This window comes from Polypterus senegalus, chromosome 12 (genome assembly GCF_016835505.1).
Source record: "Polypterus senegalus isolate Bchr_013 chromosome 12, ASM1683550v1, whole genome shotgun sequence".
Lineage (NCBI taxonomy): Eukaryota > Metazoa > Chordata > Cladistia > Polypteriformes > Polypteridae > Polypterus > Polypterus senegalus.
Genome location: NC_053165.1, coordinates 67,340,973 through 67,361,817, shown reverse-complemented (window position 1 = coordinate 67,361,817; position 20,845 = coordinate 67,340,973). Strand labels below are relative to the sequence as shown.

The window sequence follows — 20,845 nt, the reverse complement described above, 5'->3', positions numbered from 1 at the left end:
AGCTACATCTTGTCATGCCACAATTTTTTGAAAAGCTCCTATATGAAGTATTAGTATTAGTAAAAATTAGTACGTATATTAGTAAAAATAGTATTTTTCACTATTAAAAGATGGTAAAACATGACTGCTGTTCTTTACAGGGCCAATATGTCCCAATATGTCTCTATCAGGAACTATTTGCTGCCCCCCAGAAGCTAGGAGGTGTTTTATGGGCCTCCTGTCGCTTCACTATGGCCTCACTTTTTCTTGTGTAGCTTATAAGGTTTGCTCTTAGGATAAATTCATTATTTTCTCCATATACTGCTGAGCAGTTGGACTTTTTCATAAGAAATGAAATGTAACATTTTACAAAGTGTTGCACATCTCAAGTCTATCATAAAAATGAATAAGAATGTATTATTGAGCTTTGCCCCTCAAGGGGAATGCCTAAATGAATTGCTCATGTTTCTGTGCCCTCTGCTACAGCTGTAATCAATCAGGTTTCATACAACAAAAAGTTCTCTTTGCATTTGATGTGTAAATAGAAAAGGCAATAAAATGAATCTGCTTGCAATAACACAGTATGTGTTATTATTTTTCAGTTAGATGAAACCTCAATAAAACTCAATACACATCCATAAGAACTCTTCCTGCTTAATCGAGTTTAAAAATGACAGTTCACTTCAGTCCTCACAGTTTGCACTACTGCCACATTTCTTTTTCAGACGTAAATCCATAACATTTTATCTTTCATTTATTTCCATCTTAGTTTTTTCTTCTTTTGCTTATGAACTTGCAACTTTGCCTGGTCACTATCAATCATTATCTGACATAACGCCATTAACAGCATACACAACCACATGGTACTTTACAAAGCAAAAAAGATAACAGTATAGTATTAAATATACAACATACAGTAGAGTAAAATTAAAAAGAGCAATTGTGAATAAAAGTCAAAAAACGCAACACAGGCATATAACAAAAATCAGATTCTGTGTATCTGTGGCACAGTGGCATAAAGGGCAGATGAATTCTCTCAGTTAAGTTTTCTTCATACAAATTATGCCCTTAGATATCACCAAGAAGTTGGGCCTGTCCATTTAATAGTCTGCCCATGGGACTTTTGAAACACCTGGTAAAATGATCTGCTTTTGTACCACTTTGGCAATTCGCAGTCTTTCGATTTCGGTGACTAAGCTTTTCACTATAGTCTGTACTGAGTATAACTGCATGTGACCAACAGAAATTGATTTGATAGATTTGATTTGATTTTGTGTTTATAAGAGTCAATAAGAAATGTTTGTAATTATCATGGACTGTGTGCAAAGTCTATTGACCTTGTTCTTCCTTTGTGTCTTATATTTTCTCCATTTGCATTAACAAACGGAAAAGAGGTGAGTGGCCAAAGAACTGTATTGCCATTTACTTGTCTCACTTCAGTAAATAAATTACTACAAAAATGTAATTTATAAAAAACAGATTTTTTTTTCATTAAGCAAGTTTAAGATCGCTGGAATTAGGAATTAGGAAACATTTGGACAAATAAAAAAGGCTTTACACTTGCAGTCACTTAAATATAATGGAAAGAAATTGACTGCTAATCATCCTTCTCCTGCAAAAGATTTTTAAGAAATTCCAACCACATGCTACTGCTTTACTCTCTGTTACCACTTGGCCCACTCCAGTCCCTCACATTCAATCGCCTTCTGTAGCAATGCTTGAGAAGTGCAACTATGGGACAAAAGTCTCAGCCAAGCCACAGGTGCAAAGTTACACATGTCCTATCAGTTTAAGGAGTGAGCCATTGTAATACATGATACTAAATGTTATCTACTGCACATTTTGAAAAAAAGATAATTGAGTTCTTTTTTTTTTTTCTTATTTAAAAGAGAGATACAGAGTTCTGCCAGGGTAAGCTCTGACCTGCTGAAACCTTGAATTGGATTAAGCAGGATTAAGAATGTTATTTTTGCTTGGTTATCAGTATATGTTAAAATAAAATGTTTTTCTCTCTGAAAGACTTAATATTGAAATGGTAACCAATTTGAAACATTGATGGAAATAGTGCTCATGAAGAAAGGAGAAAAACAAACCAAGTATTAGCTTTAATCCTATTCTCATTTTCTTTACCTAAAACACTTTACATGAAAAGTACTACATGAAAACAATGGTGTCTGAGTAAGGCAGCACGGTGGTGCACTGGTTAGTGCTTCCGGGTTGAGTATCCTGGCTTCATATCCTGCACTGGGCCGCTGTGTGTATAGTCTTTGCATGTTCTTCATCTATCTGTGTGGTGTTTGTCTGGCTACTCTGGCTTTCCTCCCCACATCCTACTTGTTAGGATAAATATCAATCCCAAATTGACACTATGTCAGTGTGGGTTCATGCATGAGTGTGCACTGCAATGGACTGGAGTACTGGTTTATGCCTGTACTGGTTTTCACCTCTTGGGTGAAGCCCTGCCCCATTAACACCCTTGACGGGTTGAAGCATGTTCAAGAATGTTATTCTACAGTATGTCTTTTACATTTCCAGTGCAGAAAGTTTTGTGAATGATCATTCCAAAGCATCCTTGAAAAACTGACTGTAATATTATTTTTCATTTTTTGCATAGCCCTCTTTTGGAAATGCTGTATTATATTCAAAAATAATAACTGAACACCTGAACTGGATCTAGCAGTTTTGAACATGTTTTGTTTATATGAGTAATCTTTGCCTTCTGAGAATACCTTCTAGTCAGTAAATAAAGTTTGAGCTTAATATTTTTTCTGTATCTTACATCCTGCAACTATTTTTAAACAGACAATATGAAATACCTTACACAAAAAAAAATCTATTGTAATATTACTTTTGACTGTTTGCACTGTTGCTTATTTTAAATACGTTTTTGACTGACATTATCCTAAAATGCAGAGTGCAGAACCATTACTTAAATGTCCTAGCAAAGTTTCTAGTTTATTTTGTAATTTACAATGTTTTGCAAGGCACATTGGTCAGTATGACAACAATTACTAGATGTCTCTTTTACATATTAAATGCACATGGAGAGGAAAAAGGCAGCAATCCATCTAGCCACCAGGGAGTGCAAAGGCAGGACACGAGTATACTACAAAAAATGATCCTTTCTCTGAGCTCTAAGAGTGGCTAAGGCTAGTTCATTTTCTGTAGTGGGTTTTTCATACTTTTCTCTGCAAAATGGTAATGATATATATATTAATTCTTTGTCCAGATATCAAAGTTTTTATCGCACACCAGCCTAATATTGTCTTTGCTAATAAAATCATGATTAAATATTGCTGGAATTTCAGAAGGAAGAGTTCAAATGTTTCTCTCTCATTATTAAAGAAAAAAAAGTGTGTGTGAATGTCAACATTTAAGAGCGTTGGACCTGACTGGATTAAGAGCTATTCCCTGTGCTGTCTGTGCCTGTAAGTTAGTGAAAATGTAGCAAGAGAAGGCAATTCCATTAGGAAATGCAAAATACAATACAACCCTCTGGTGCACTCTGCAAATGATTTCTTGCTGGGGTTGGAAAGCGTGTCAACAAAAATAATATCTCAAGTGTGAAGATGGTTATTGGATAAGGAGGAAGGTTTCATTTCATTACCATATAAAGTGCCTCAGCATAAAATCATTTTGATCCATTCTTTTAATAAGGAGATAGCTAAATTGGCAAAGGACTTGAATAATGTTCCATTCACTTCAGTGACTTCCCTGATCTTTGAACATCCATGGCAGCAACATGCATTGTAAATACACTAAGTAAATGTTTGTTTTCTTAAATAGTATACAGCCAAGTATATGAGTGAGCATGCATTTTAGTTGTCAACATTTCTAGGACATGGTTCTAGAACCTGCACACTATGTTGCTTTATTTCACTTACACAGCTAAGTAGAAATTGCCGTGAAGAAGCATACAGTGCTCAGGATTGTTCATTTGTATTTGTCCTACAAGGAATTAATAAACTTACCTTAAATACAAATACTATGTCCAGCAATGGAGAAAAACAGGTTTTCATTTAAAGATTTGTAATGGATGTACGCATGACTTAACATACTACAACTTATATTACAGAGTAAATGAAAATAGAGATAAATCATTTATGGATTAAATGAAATGTGAAATACACATGGAAAAAGTTCTGGGAGCTGTTCTCCATTCTGACTAATAGGGGATTTTAAGCATAGAAGGGGCACATTTATCTGAGCTATGTGAGAAGTTATTTGGTGTATAGTAGTGAGACAAGATCGATCAAAATGGAATACAAGAAAACTGAAAACAATTGAGGCGAGAATGATCAGGTGGATGGGGAAAGTAGTACTGAGACTGATTAGTACGGATCATGTAGCTGAAGCAGAAACCTTGATAATCTTTAAGAAGTATCAGGATAAGATAATGAGACAGCTTAGCTATTAGCTACACAGCAGGCTTCATGGACTGAATGTTCTCCTACAATTTGTCAGATTTCCTATATTCTTATGAGACATTCAAAATCAAAGGGATAGGTGTAGTGACAGATAGTCAGGATGAGAAGGAGTCTCAGACTGATTGGGTCAGTGAAAGGTAGAGACTGACTAAGTAAAGAGGTGCTTTGTGATGTAGACTAAATAGGTAATGCAAAAAGATGATGGAGAAGCATACAAGGAAATTGAGTCCCACTGTTAAAGATGACTATGTAAAGTGGATGAATGGAATCTCAGAGAGACCTTTTAAACACATACAGTAGATGTCAAACTAGTTGATACTTACCATGTAGCAGGTATTTGTTGTTAGCTCCTTACATTTTTCTTCTCATTTCAGGTAAACATTGGCATTTTGATAGCAGTAACAAGAATCATCTCCCGAATCAGTGCAGATAATTACAAAGTACATGGAGATGCAAATGCAGTCAAGTAAGTCTTTTTTTGTTAAGAATAGATGACAAAATCTGCTGCTGGAAAAAAAAAATCCCATTATTGAAAATATTGTTACCTTAATTTGATGGAGTTATCGAGGGCATTATGAAAGTTTGTAGTATACAGCATGTCACCCAAGAGTTGAGCTTAAGCACTGATAGGCATGTGTCGGCCAGTGTGCCTATTCAAGAAATGAATCAACATTCTAAACAATAAGAAAAACAACTTTGCAAACCGTAATCTTTAATAATCCAATTTAATGTGATTTTGTCTAAAACCTTTAGTACTACCATACGCCGCATAATCAGGCCGGTTTTTTAATGATTTTTAAGCACAGGGAGAAAATTAACATTTGAAAAATCGGTAATGTAATAAATCAGCAAGAAAAGCAACATTGTAACAATGCACGGAACGAACCAACACACAATCGTCCGTGACTGAAAACTGGCGGACCGACTTCACGCCTTCTCCTGCCAGACGGAGGGATAGGGGTGCACGGCACTCAGTCGCGGAGTGTGGAACGGGAGGAGAGAAGGACGTCCATTCAGCTCCCTCCGTCATGCTAGTCTGCTGATTTCTCGTTCAGTATGCACTGCCCGCTCATGTGCCCACCTCCAACTTGTCACTTAATCACCTGTGACTCATGTAGACTTTTCATTGCTCTGTGCGGTTTTGGCTGCTTTTCTAAATATAATCCACCAAGACACCCGACCATGGTAGTAGCGAGGTGGGAGGGGGTGTGTACAAAGAGTAGGGACGAAAACAGTGGGAGCGTATGAGTCGCACTTAGTGGGAATTTCACGGTTTGCATCCCGAATGGGGTTCAATGGCTTACCCACGTCTAGACACACGCTCAATCTCATGTATAATTATTTATTGAATGCTAAACACTTCTGGAAAGACACGGTTGTCTAAAACGGGTTGGTGTGAGAATACAACAGTAAGTGAATGAAAAGATGAAACTCTGGAGAGAGCAAAATACAACACAATAGTGAACCCGCGGCATAACAAACGCCGCATAATTATTTATTGATGGTTGAACACTTCTGGAAAGACACAGTTGTCTAAAAATGGAGGGTTTGAGGATACAACAGAAAGTGAATGAAAAGATGGAACTCTGGAGAGAGCAACATATAATTGTCCGTGAGTGAAGAAGACGCATGTTTGTCGCGGATGCGAATTGCTGTATGTAGCGTGTAAAACAGTTTGCTATGGTGCACGCGGTCGTGCGTCGTAACCGAAAAGTCGGTTCTTAAAGACTGCTTACTTCATTGTGTTTTAACCTCAGTTGTAAAGGATTGTTTTAAGGATTCCATGGGATACCCCTCGCAAACCATTTCACATGCTGCATATGGCGACTCACCTCCGCGAGAAACATGCCTCTATGAACAGTCAAGGTGGCTCAGAAGTACATGAGGCCTCCACGACAGACGAATATAAATGACGCTGTTCTTTCTGTGTCGTCGCGTCTGAATTCGTGGGCGTGGCTCTGCGAGTTGTCGTTGTATCCAATGGTCTTGGAGTTAGTGGGCGTGGCTCCTTCCTGCGTGCGCCATAGGTGTCTTACTTGTCGGCAGCTTAGTGAATCCATGCCCCTTCCGGCGTGTTTTCCATGGGTGTCTTGCCTTTCCATGGGTGTCTTGCCTTAGTGAATTATATATATAGATACTGGTTACATGCTCAAGTTTAATGCAAGAGTTCTCCCCAGTTTATTATTGGATGTTATTGTATAGTACAACATTCATGTGTCTACATTTTCTCAAGAATTTCACAGTCAGTCAGTAATTTAATTGAATATTGACGTTATCAGCCCATCTGATTTTTAGTGATTCCAATTTAATGGTCTCTGAAGGTAGGTGGGTTTGAAATTAAAGTTGAAGTCTGTTTGCCTTGGGGATGCTTTTGAATAAATGGTCATATCTTGTAATGTTTTACATATTTAAAAGCAAGTACCCTACTATGACCTTATGTCTATGTATATAAAAGCCTTAGGAAGTGCACATTTTTAAATCATGTAGTTTTAGGTTCTGTTTTATGTCTGGCCCTAATGAAGGATTAGCAGTCCTGAAAATTCAACCGATGAGACACTGCAAGAAGATTTCAGGGCATCTACATTCATAGAGGATACTAATGACTTTACATTTTTGGATTTTGATGTATCTTATACTGTATATAATCTGAAGTGTACTGAGTGAACAGAAAAGGAAATAGGACTCTACCTTGTGGTTTCAGCTATTGAAATAAAAATAAAGTATCTTTGAGGTATTTCTGCTTGCCCTCAAATCCACTTATTCTGTCTTTAAATCTTTTTTGGACTGCTGGCAGTCTCAAGTTTCCTGCCTAAAACTAAAAGAAAATGCAGACCTCTGTCCAATATAAAAGTATTACTTTTTGTGTTGTACTGTACTTATCTCCCAATGGTAGAAGAAAATGCATTTCTAAGATTTCAAGAAGGAAAAGAAACAGGTGAAAGTAGCAAACTTTGAATGGCCCCACTAAGCTGCTAGGGGAAGATAAAGTAATATGAAATCAACAGAGGCACCATTGGGGATGTTTGGCATGGGCAGAATGCATTATAAAGCAAATACAGTATGCAGCATAACAACACTGCCCAAATCCATACACATTACGAAGATTGATAATGTTTGGCATCAGCTCAAATCCCTCAGCCATATTTAGTATCAGTCACAAAAGCAGGTAAAAAAATACCCATTTATGCAACGCACACTTAATGAATGTTATCAGAAAGGAAAAGAACAAACAAATTGAGCTCAACAATGCATTACCTGCTGCTCTCTAAATGCTTTCTGCTTTGTAAACACTGTCATTTAGCAAAGATCATCATTCAGTAATGTTTTTATTTATTAACCAAATTCTTGTGAGGAGATTGTTTTTTTAAACTTTACCTAACCTATTTAACTCTTTATAAACAGTCATTAAATTATTAATGATTTCAATTTCAATTTGCATTCAGTTTCCCAGTAGCACAAAATATTCAAAACAATTATACATATATAGGTATACCTAATAAAGTGGCCACTGAGTGTATATATAGGGATTTTGGTCCATTTTGACATAATAGCATCATGCAGTTCCTGCAGATTTGTCAGTTTCACATCCATGATGAAAATGTCCCATTCCACCACATCTCAACGTTGCACTATTGGATTGAAACCTGGCGACTATGGAGGCAATATGAGTACAGTGAACTCATTGTCAGGTCCAAGAAACCAGTGACATGGTGTGTTATCCTGCTGGAAGTAGCCATCAGAAGAAGTGCTCATAAAGGGATGAACATAGTCAGCAACAATACTCATGATGCTCAATTGGTACTAAGGGGCCCAAAGTGTGCCAAGAAAATATCCCCCACACCATTACACCACCAGCAGCAGCCTGAACTGTTGATACAAGGCAGGAAAGATCCATGCTTTCATGTTTTTGACCCTACCATCCAAATGTGTCAGCAGAAATCGAGACTCAGCAAACCAGGCAACGTTTTCACAATCTTCTGTTGTCCAATTTTAGTGAACCATGCTAATTGTAGCCTCAATTGCCTGTTCGTAGCTGACAGGAGTGGTACCCAGTGTGTGTGTTTTATTGCTGTAGCACATCTCCTTCAAGGTTCAACATGTTGTACATTCAGAGATGCACTTCTGGATACCACGGTTATAATGATTTGTTATTTGAGTTACTATTGCCTATCAGCTCGAATCAATTCTTCTCTGACATTTGGCATCAACTAGACTTTTTTGCCCTGCTTCTCACTGGATAGTTTCCCAGTTTTCTGGCATTTTCTGTAAATCCTAGAGATGGCTGTGCGTGAAAATCACAGTAGATCAGCAGTTTTAATTAAATACCCCCTCTGCTACTTAACTGACCAGATCAATAGTCCAGAAGTTTCATTGACTTGATGCTATACTCTGATTAAAAAGTGTTCCATTAATTTATTTATATATATATATATATATATATATATATATATATATATATATATATATATATATATATATATATATATATATATATATATATATATATACGGCACAAAACCCGAAATCGGCCAAAGTGGGAAGTGTCTGGCCAAATCAGGAAATGGCCAATGTTGCTGTAAATTGACCAGACAATGTCCAATCTTTTTCTTCGATTTCGTGATTTGACCAGCCAGTTTGCGAAATGGCATAGGGCGATTGGCCAAAGTCAGAAGAAAATAGGCATGAGCAGTGATTTGTTGCACACTTAGTAGTGCAATTGCATCGAGTGTAGCCTTGGTGGCACTTGTTCAGAAAGCGGACGCCACTTTGTTGTTTCACAATAATTAAGATTAGGTATAAATGTAGGATTCACATTTCTGTTATCATTTTAGCCCTAAAATAGTGACTTAAATCAGGGACCTATTTTATTGACTTTAAGTTTAGTGTTTGGGTGAGGGGAAGGCTGTCTCTAATGGTGTCCGCTTTCTGAACAAGACCCGCCTTGAGCACTTTCTCATGCAATTTCTTGTGCAGAATGGAAAACTCACTTCTGAATCTACATCTGAAATTTTTAGGCATCTTCGCACCTTGAGCGGACAGTCTTACATCAGCACATCAAATTTTGGCCAGGGAGTTCTCGCCACTTTGCAAAAGTAGCATATACACTGGTCATTTCTAGTAATTCAGACTTTGGCCACACCTCACGGCCAAAATCCGAAACGGCCGGCCAATTTGGGAACTGGCAGAACTTTGGGTTTTGACCATAACACACATATACAGTATATATATATATATATATACACTAGCAAAATACCTGTGTTTCGCAGCAGAGAAGTAGTGTGTTAAAGTAGTTATGAAAGAGAAAAGGAAACATTTTAAAAATAACATAATTGATTGTCAGTGTAATTGTTGTAGGCTTATTTTAGTATTGAGAGTGAATTTGATGATTGTAGCAAAAAGGCAGGAGTCACCAGCAGGAAGAGGTGAAGCAAGGCCAACAATAACCGGCTTGAAGTGGTGGAGTAAAGAAGAAGGGAGCAGTGAGTACGACGAACAACTGAGGAAAGTAAGGAAGCAAGTGAGGAGGCACATGAGCGCGGGATGTTGTTAATGTATACAGGCAGGGAGTCAACCACGTGGTAGGTTCGCGGGCAGTGGCCATGTGGAAAAAGGAAGGGGCACCGGGGGCATGCCTTGTGCGTCTCTGCCGTGAAATAAATCATCTGTTAATGGAAATAAGGAATGAAACCACAAAAAGGACAGGCCAGTTCCAAAAGTTCCTTACAGCATTATGGTGAGAACTGCCAAAAAGAAGACGTTATTTTTGAAAGTTCATTATGGGGCATGGTGCGGAATGAAACATACTTAACGTTTGCAAGTACAGTTTAAAGGATGAGCAGGGGAAATTTAGGCTTCCTACGTATATTGGAAGTCGCAGAAATAGTGAGGAGGGGTTTCCCCTATCTATATGTACAGTTTAGGGGGTACACCCATATCCCCCCTTGGGTGTTGCAATAGGACATGAAACATACCTAACTTTTGTAAGTGCACTGCAAGGAATGAGCACATGAAATTTCAGCTTCCCACCTATATGGAAAGTGGGAAAATTAGTGATGAGTCAGTGAGGGCTTTGCCTTTTATATGTATAGATTGCAATCTGATTATTAGGTGGTTACCTACCAGGTAACACTTGTGGTTGGTCAGCCAGTCGACAAACATCCGCCATTTCCTCTGAGTTGTGAGAAGCAAAGAGTAAGGGGAGTAAGGAGATGCAAAAGTGTGTACACCTGACGACCCCCAATAAGGTGAAAAATATGTTGTGTACTCTTTGTATTATTTGCCAGATACTGTATCACATATCTATGACCTGCTTCTCACAACTGAAAGGAAATGGCGGATGTTTATCGACTGGCTGACCAACCACAAGTGTTACCTGGTAGGTAACCACCTAATAATCAGATTGTGATTCAGACTTTAAAAAGAATGTAATACTCCAATCTTCACCCTGTTAAATAAGTGTACCAGCCAATGTGGCGTTTATATACATACATACATGCACATGCAGAGACAAAGGGCATTACATTGATATTTAATAATCCAGAACAAATAAAGTACAGGAATCTTAGCCTCAAAGCAAAGGGTCCAGAATTATCAGAATTGAACTTCCAGTTAATAAAACATATTTTACATATCAGTTTTGTGGGTCAAAAAACGTTTTTATTACTCTGTAAAAATAACTTGCTGTCTTTCTCCTTTGTATTCTTTGCATAACAGGAATTATGGAACTTCAATGATACTGTTCCTTGGGATTTTTTTTTTTTTTTACACAGGACAATGAAATTAAGTCTAGAAATTAAGAAGATACACTGCAGCTGATTCACTTTGACACTAATTAAATTAGTGTTTGACACCTTCTCACCTAGCAGGCATGTTATTCAAATATATCAGCAATATATTAGGTTGGAATTATAGGGAGTGGTGATAAAGTTTTGTCATCCATCATCAGTATACATTACTGTACAATCTTGTACATCACTGTATGTTCCATTGGTGGTGATTTTCCTCTCTTTCATTTAAAAGCCTACTCCTACACTGACTGCACATTAAAATCCAATCTACAAGCCAAATAAATCTCTAAAAAGGAATTGAAAGAAACTGTGCCATAGGTTCAGAGCATAAGGCTGAAAACTGGCACTAGTGCCATATGCATCTCGGACAAAGAGTGACATAAAGTCACTTCCTGCAATACGTAACTATAGCATCCACTTTGTTTGTAAAATGGTATATGTGACACATCTGGGATTGCAACAGAAACACATAAGCTACCTCACTCTCAATTTGGACATTCTCTTTTTCCTATTAGCTATTTTAGTTAAAATTTTATTCTACTTGATTTTTAGTATTTAACGTCCCTTAAAGATTAGTCTAAAATAGGAACCTGGAAGTCATGCACAAATTATGACCCTTCTTCCCTTCGGGTTGAGCCTTTGTGAACAATCATGCATGACCACTTGTACAACAGAGCTGCAATGGTGGTGGTGCTGTTTAGAATACAATTCCACAGAGCAAGCAAAATATGTGGATGTAGTAAAGATGTCTAGTGACATCTAATCAAAAAGTTGTTAAAAATGAGAAGACAAATTAGCTCAAAGAACTCTTGGGTGAGATAGAAGATGTTACCATTGTCTAGTACAATACAGCACACAGTGTGTAGAGAAGGGAAATGAAAAATAATTGAAGAGTAAGAAGACAACAAAATTCATCATTTCTTATTTAAATACAGCATCTTCATTTGTTTAAAATAATTCCAATTATCTGCATATGTATGTTTTGGGGCAGAGCTTATTATCTGTGGAAGCAGATTTTTGATACTTTGATGATCCTTATAACACTTCTATGGCTAATGAATGATGCTTCCATAAAGAAAGGTAAAAGCTTCAGTTTCCTCTTTTTACCTCTCTGAATCACCCTGGCCGCTGTGCTAAACAATTCTGCCTGACCAGTTAGTGTTATACTTTTATTCATGAAGTTTTTTTTTTTTGCTAGTCCAGGTCTATGCATCAGAGACAAAAGAACAGCATATTGAGAAACATAAATGATCTACATTACTGAGTTTAAGGATCCTAAACTAACCGTCAGTAATATCACCCCTTTTGTCACATACCCTTTCTTTGGGGAAATGGACAGGTTTGAGTAATTTCAGTGCTTCCTGACATTCTTAGATTAGACAGAATTGACATAATTGTATCAACCACCTAAGGTCTTACTTATTAATATAGCACAATGAAGCTGTGGGTATAAAACACTTCACTTAAAAAGAATGGCCCTCAAAAAAGGTGAAACAGTTTGCAACACCCGCTGTGCAGCAGACATCTGTCTGTCAGCTTAAAGAAAAGCTCAAAGAATACAAAACACACTGGCAATGTGCAATGTGTAGATATGTTTCTACAAAGCAAAGGACTTATTTATGTTGAACTGCTCCCTGCTGTTTAATGAGCACATCAAACTTTTTTCATTAAATAGTTAATGTGGCTGCACTGAGAGACTTTAGGATTTTTCTGCCTAATTGATAACTGCTATTTAATACTAATTAAGAGCCTATTAACAATTAAAGCAACCCATTGTTCTAGCAGTGTAAAGCAATGAAATGACTACGTTTCATTTGACTAAGACCCTTTCCTCCTAAAAGCTCTGAGTTATTAATTTGACATGTACACAAGCTATAGTATGTAATCACAAATATCAATTTATTATCTGGAAAATGAATTCCATGCTGGAGCAGGCTATTCTCTGTATGCTTCTCTATATGCTTATGCTAACATCATTCGGAAATGCAAGTTTCTAAAGACATCCTGCCGTACACCTGCTGCTTCTGGCTCTGGCATCTTATGCTTTACACAGGGGAATGCCAAAAATTGATAGTCTCGTAAAAAGAATTCTGTGATTTCATTGCTAATCATAATGATAAATAACTGTACTGAACCAAGTATATGCAAACTAACCTAACACACAGGCCGTGGAAGGAAACCAAAGCAACAAATTTCATGAAGTTATGGCAGGAAGGTACACACTACATTGATGGTGGCCAGGATTGAAATTCAGCCAAAGTCCTTGAAGCAGCAGAAAATTTGCATCATAATAAGAAATAGCACTATCTTCTTAATTCCTGTGGACCATGATAGTGTCTACTGATTTGTGGAACATTTCAGTAATTCTATGGTAGTATGATCATTAAAATGGTAAGAAAAAAAATACACAAAAAAGTATATGCATATATCACAACAGAACTGCATTTATATTTTAAACATAATTAATTTTGTTAACACCGACTGTATAAATACAGTAAATATATATTTAACAGACAAAATTATTTACAAATGTAATGAGAATAAAGCACAGGGCAAAAAAGCAGTTTAAAAGCAAACAATTTATATGGACGATATAGTAGTTATCACTGCTGTCTTACAGACTCAGCATCCTTTGTTTGAATCCTGTGGTCAGATGTTGTCTTTGTGTAGTGTGCTTGTTCTCCATTTGTCTACATGGGTATTATAACACCAGGTTCTCTAGTTTTCTTCCTACATCCCAAAATGTGCAGGTTATATAAACCGGAAGCTCTGAATTGTGTGAGTGTGTGTGTTAGTGGGTCCATCAATGGACCTGTTCTAGGCCAATTCCTGCCTTGTGCCTAGTATATTACTGCAAGGATAGGTGCCAGCTCACCATGACACTGAAATGGATTTAGCATGGTTTGAAACTTTTATTTATATCATTCACTTGATAATGTTCACCGTCATAATATGTAGTATAATACTATTAAGAAAATATTTAAATAATGTTCTGTATAAAGATTTTAAAAGAGACATTATTAAATGCACTGCACAAAAAATGAAATCAACCTAAATATTATTGTCAGAATTTATGTTGTATTGCATTGTCATAGTGGGAAAAAACTGCAGTGTTACGGTTAAACATAATTTACAACTATACAGGCCCTTTGTGGTGCTCTGAATCAAAAACTGTGAAAATGCTATCCAGAGACATGCAATATTAAAATCAACCTTTGTAAACAGCCATTCACAAGGAACATTTTCAAAACACATTGTGCAGAGGATCAAAAGAATGGTTATTGAAAAAATGTTAGTTTACCTTTAAAAGCACCACTGCTAAGCAATTTCAAAATCAGTCAGTTTTTCATTATTACTGCTTCTGAACAGAATTGCATTTAATAGAGATCACTAACGATTAGCACAAGAGAAGGAAAAAGCATGTCTATAAATGTATACATCTCCATAGCTACGTTTCCAGCAAAATATACAAAATATGTCTACATTTAAATCCATAAATGAAAAGAATTCAATAGGTGTGCAAATATGGGAATTAAGGAGGAAAGAATAAAAGAAATAACAAACCAGTACTAAATTACTGAACTGTCCTTCTCTTTTTATCTGCAAGAATAATGCGTAACCTTCTACACAAAAGCAGAAGGAGATTGAGAGATGGGTGTGCTTGTTTAATCAAACTCTTTTTATTTAGACATCAAGTAAAGGTGGCGCAGTGGTAGCGCTGCTGTCTCGCAGTAAGGAGACTCGGGTTCGCTCCCTGGGTCCTCCCTGCGTGGAGTTTGCATGTTCTCCTTGTGTCTGCGTGGGTTTCCTCTGGGTACTCTGGTTTCTTTCCACAGTCCAAAGACATGCAAGTTAGGTGCATTGGCGATTCTAAATTGTCCCGTGTGTGCCCTGCAGTGGGCTGGCGCACTCCCCAGAGTTTGTTTCCTGCCTTGCACCCTGTGTTGGTTGGGATTGGCTCCAGCAGACCCCTGTGACCCTGTAGTTAGGATATAGTGGGTTGGATAACGGATGGATGGATATATGTGAACAGATTATTCACTCATCCATTATTTTTGGAATTTTTCTCATCCATCCAGAAGTTTAAAAAGTTCACAGATCACAATCACTTATCTATTCTGAGCCTTGGCCTTTGTTTCTCCTCTTTTGAGTTGTCTGTCTTTAACCTCCCTTCTTTTTGTACCTTTTGCTCCTCTCTCTCTCTCTACCTTTAAGCATGTTGCTTGGCAACTTCAAGTGTTCAGCAAACATCTTATAGGAGGAATGATGGGAAGAAAGATGAGCACTTCCTCTCAGTGATTTTACCTTGTATTCCAATGCCTGAATGATTTTCATGTTCTTGCCTAGTCTTGTTACACTCTATCTCAAATGGAAGTGACAATGTGTTAAAAGAAGGACCAGGAAACAAGATGTAGTCAAAACAAAATGCATAAGAATCAAAAACTAGGAGATCAAGCTGAATTTTTGTCAAGACAGAAAACAAAAGTCAAAGTCAAAATGCTGTTGCTAATCGTTTATTACTTAAAAAGTTTGTTTTTTTTTTAATAAAGAAATAATGAAGAAAGTATTCAAAGATATTTATCTACAAACCTCCGCAATGGCTGCTGAGTAACCCCTCATGAATTAACCCCCAGAGACTGTGACCTTTGAAACTACACCCCTAGAAACCAGGAGCCATGTCATGACAGCTGGACACAAAATGATGGAGCCCATAATAAAAAACTAAATGGCCTCAAAAACATCACTAATTATTTTTAATAATATAAAACAAAGTTCATATAATGAAATAAACTAGATGAACAGAATCTGCACATCTCAAATTCTTCAATGTATACAAACTAGGTAAATAATGTAAACCAGAGGCAAAAAAAATTAAAAACAGTTTGTGTTTTTGCTGTAACCCATTTTAGTCACTACTTCATTTTTACTATCTGCCTGTTTCATGGCTTCTGATTTTTGCTTTCATAAAAACAAAGCATCCTATAGACCTCTCGTTTCCTTACCTCCTATAGATTGATTGGTGATTCTATTCTATTGGTTGATTGGCATGTTGTAATTGTGAGTGTTCATGTGTGGGTCCTGTGATGGATTTGAGCTCTATTCTAGAACATGCATGCATCAGGTAGTCATCTATAAAGCAATGTCCACCAAACTGCCCTCAATGTCCATTGAAGAAAGTAATAAAGATAAAAAAAAAAATAAAACTGTAGTGAAAACAAAATTGGATGCTGCACCTGTAACGATAACATGGACAGAATTGTGTATAGTGTAGACAAGAAAATCCTTAATAAAGAAACTTTTAATTCAGAAATTAAATTTGACTTTCACTTCTCTTTAAACATCTGCAGTATTAAAAGGTTGAAAAAGTACAATGAAATGGGAGAAAGCAGTTAAAAGCAGTTACTGTAAAAAAAATATACTAGATTCACATCTACCAATTTTAACTGATTGAGCATTTAGAGGGAAACCATATTTAGAATTTTTATTTTGTCTAGGGCTTTGCCCATGTACATGAATGTATTATTAACCATTTTAGACTCCTCTGAGATGTCAATGAATGTCTTTCACAACAGGCAAGTCCTTTTTGTAGAATGAAAATTCTAGAAATTTTAGGAATGTTCAGCCGACTTGAAATAAAAACATATGTGACATAAGATATTTGTTTTAAGGATATCATTATTTCCTTTGGTACTGTGTCTCTTCGGAGAATCCTTGGGTACTTCTGGTTTGACTTTGTGTTAAATAAGTGGTTGCTCATGGAGTCCCGAATAAGACACATTACCTGCATTGTGAGGGACATCAGTTACAGCACCACGGCCATGTGGCACAATTCCCCAAGGGTGATCCGGCTCGTAGGATCATCACTGTTGAGGACTGAAGTAGCTGGACCAGGCAAAGGGGACACCCATGTAACATCTGGCTGAGTCATATGTAACGTCATTTCTGGAGGTTGGGACTGGATCGTGTGTCTGCCTGAGGGGTTACCAACCAGGATCGCGAGCTGTTTTGTTATGTGGTGGGTGCGGAAACACGATGTACCAATGTATGCTCCCCGACCTGACCTGATTTGTGCATAGTTTAATTTAATGATCAGGTGGAAGCTACACTGTCTGTTTTCCATTACAGCTATAAGCCAACAGACACAAAAATCCAAATGAAAAGTATTCACATGTTTTCATTCAGTATTGTTTAAATAAAGTTTTCATACTCAGCAATGAAAGAAGGCTCTAGCACACGAATGACTTTAAGAGTCAACAAAAGGGAACTGATATCAGAAAAATGTGAGATGTATTTTGAACTTATTAAATGTAATCTTATATAATGTATTGCTGCCTCAGGCATCACCCTATCAAAGTTTCAATAATTTGCCCAGTATTGTATTGAAACTTTCCTTATTTCTGCAGATGCTCCAGTTTTCTTCCCAAATCCTAAAAATTTGTGTATTATAGTGTGAATGAGTGAGTGTGTGATGACTGATGCCCTGTCTTCAGCTGGTTCTGAATTCGTTCTCAATGCTGTCAAGAAAAACTCCATCCTCCTATTACCCTGAAGTGGAATTACCAATAAAGAAAATGTTATGTTATTGCTCAATCCACAATTTAAAAAATCATTTTTGAAAAAGTCAATTCAAAAGATATAATTATGAATGCCAAGGAATCCTAACAAGGTGAATGAAGTCCACATCCAGCGAAAAATTCTAAAATGGTCAGTGCCTCACGTCCCAGATTTCACATTGTTAGGAAAGCAAAAAATCAGATTTACACAGGAAGGCAGGGGAATGGTGAGTCAATCACAAATCAATCACGGCAAGTTGCTATTGGGTCTTTATCTTTAGCTGTCAAAGATTGAGGAATAGTTTCTGCTGCAGTCAGGGATGACTTGAATATTTAATTAATGTCATCCATCTTTAAGGAAGAGTCAAAGCTCATGATTAACATATTCATTTATGACAGACAATTTATTCCTTTTCACACTGGGCCACTCTGGCATTTCACTGTTTACTCTGCTGAAAAATTTCTTTCGGGTATCCAACATTGTAATTAGGCAACTGCATCCCATATAGTACATACCAAGCAAGTGCAGTAAAGCAGAGTGGCTGTTTTGTATGCATTGTTGAGTTTCTAGATGTGCAGGGATTTGTATGAGGCCAGTCAGCAACTGATACTTCAAATGGGAGATATTTTCAGTTTAAGGGTACCATCTGGTAAGGTGGTACAGTGATGAAAGTAACTTATACTATATGTCATTACCAAAGCGAGCAATTGCCCTGTCAAATTTATTAAAGAGAAAAAGTTAATTTGCTACAGTTACCCATTAAAATGCTTGTGCTACTCCAATTCCCCCCTTGACCCTGATTTAATTAAAAAAGTCTAACCTAGCTTTAGTGAAACAAATGCATTTTCAAGAAGATATGCCCATCTCTTCAACTGTGCAGCACTTAAGTTTTTCTCCAACTTTACTAATCATTTCTTTAAAGGTTACACTTTAAGGTGCTAGTGTGGTGTTATGGATTTAAGCCACAAGCTTGCAGGGTCAGACTTGCAAGAAATGGGACCTTTTTGTCCCTGGTTAAGAAACTTGGGCAGTTTGTGCTCTATCATCATTGCAAAATTATGTTGAGGTGTGTATTTTAAAGTTGATGATTAGGAAAACTTACAAAAACAAAGACTGGTGGATGAGACCATCACTGTTTCATGGACAAGATGATGCCATTAAACAATTTCAGAAGGAAAAGCATTGACAGAAGAGAACCATATTGGTGTGTGAGCATACTGCAACTGAGTAGTACAATTTAATAACCACCTTGTACTGAAAAAGGTTAACTGTAGATCCATGCAGCTTCTCATACTAAGTTAAAGGTTCTAGTCCTGTGGGCAGTGATTGAAACTAGAAAGCCACAGCCTTTGACTTCGGTGTCAAAATGGAATAGCTGTTTGCTTAGGATCCAGTCATCCATCCATCCATTATCCAACTCGCTATATCCTAACTACAGGGTCATAGGGGTGCTTAGGATGTCTCATTTAAATATTGGATAGTGTAACAGAACACTCATCACACTGAAAAATTAGGTAATAGCACTATGCCACACTGAAGAAGAATGATTATACATTTTCTCCAGGCTACAAGAACAACTGTTTAGATCATTGGGCTGTGTTGCTTTTTTCTGTTCATTCACAAGGCTGTTTTAGCCTGAAGCTGAAAGTTCAAGTTCAGAGGGACAAACCTATAAAAACTGTGGGACAAGTTGTTACATGGGTGGCAAAAGCAGTATTACTATTTACTGAATATAGAATATTCAAGTAGATAAGTGTAATAAAGAAAAAAGCCTCTTATATTAAGCAATGCTACAATATCATCACCTTGAACTAGAAAATAGGTACTGTAACTTCCAGAACTGTAAGAATGGTCATTTAGATCAGAAAGCAAACCTGAAGTTACAAGTCCAGGGGGAAACATGCCTGTAGCTCAAGAAGCATCACTTTTATATTGAATTTGGAATATGGTAGTCATAAGGCAAGGATTTTTAATTTAAAAAAATTAAAACAAGAGTGTAACAAAATTATACAGTTGCATCGAGGACAATAGTAACATACCCTACACCACACTGATGTAGAATAACAATGCACCTTTAGCACAGCAGGCTAACCGTCTACTTTCTCATTCTACTAAGAAGATCTACATGAGGTAGCAGGTTTTAAGTGCAGGATGGGACCAACTTATATCAAACACACTGTAGACCCATTATGATTTGAAATTACTCTATACCTCTAATTCCATTTACTGTTATTATATCTTACTGTACAGTAAAAAGCATTTGTTGCTAGCCTTTGTGTGGTGGCAAGCAGTGCATTATAGAAGGATACTGCAGACACTAATTAATAAATACAGCAATAATATTTTAAAATAAACACATATAAATAAACATGGAGTTATTCCAAATTAAATATATAAAAATAAAATCAGATATAAACATGCACTGTATCAGACGGAACAAGTAACAATAACACAATGTAATGGAACGGCTTGTGCAAACTGATAGAAAATGCAGGTGTACTCTTAATTGATTTTTGTTTCACAGGTCAAACTAATGACTGCATAGGAATTAACAATTTAATGGCCTGGGGACAGGTAATACTGGCGATTATGGTGGTACGATATTGAACTCCACAATTCTGCTTGCCATCTGTCAGTGGGCAAATGTTTTTCTGGTAGGGTTTAGTGTCTGCCACAATGAAAGGGACTTTCTTTAGGCATCTTTTTTAATAAATATTCTCTGAGGATGCTGGCTAGGCACCAATGATGAATTGGGCCTTTTTAACCACCCTTTACCAAGTCTTGTGGCCTTTCACACTACAGCTGCCATACCAGACTGTGATGCAGCTAGTCAGCAAGTTTCCAGCTGTGATTCTGAAAAAGGTGATCCAGGGAAACAGATGGACTTTTGACAGACCACTCAGAAAGTGAAGGTGCTATTGAATCATTGGTGTGCTGAGGGACCCTGACAGATATTCAATGAAGTGGAGGAACAAGAATTTAAAATTACTCACACTTTCTACAGCTACCTCATTAATGTAAAGAGTCACATGGTTCCTTCCAAGGCCACAACTGGTTATAAAAGTTTTCTGACGTTTGGGGATATATTGTTATTAC

At 37.0% G+C, this 20,845-nt stretch overlaps 1 protein-coding gene across 2 annotated transcripts in view; it reads left to right on the top strand.

Annotated features, from left to right (window-relative positions):
• adgrd1 (adhesion G protein-coupled receptor D1) overlaps positions 1 to 20,845 on the top strand; it is a 161,368-nt gene that overhangs the window by 129,305 nt on the left and 11,218 nt on the right. For both annotated transcript variants that reach the window (XM_039772048.1, XM_039772047.1), the window contains one exon: positions 4,781 to 4,872. In XM_039772048.1, the coding sequence (XP_039627982.1) occupies positions 4,781 to 4,872 (92 nt within the window). The remainder of the gene's footprint in view (positions 1 to 4,780; positions 4,873 to 20,845) is intronic.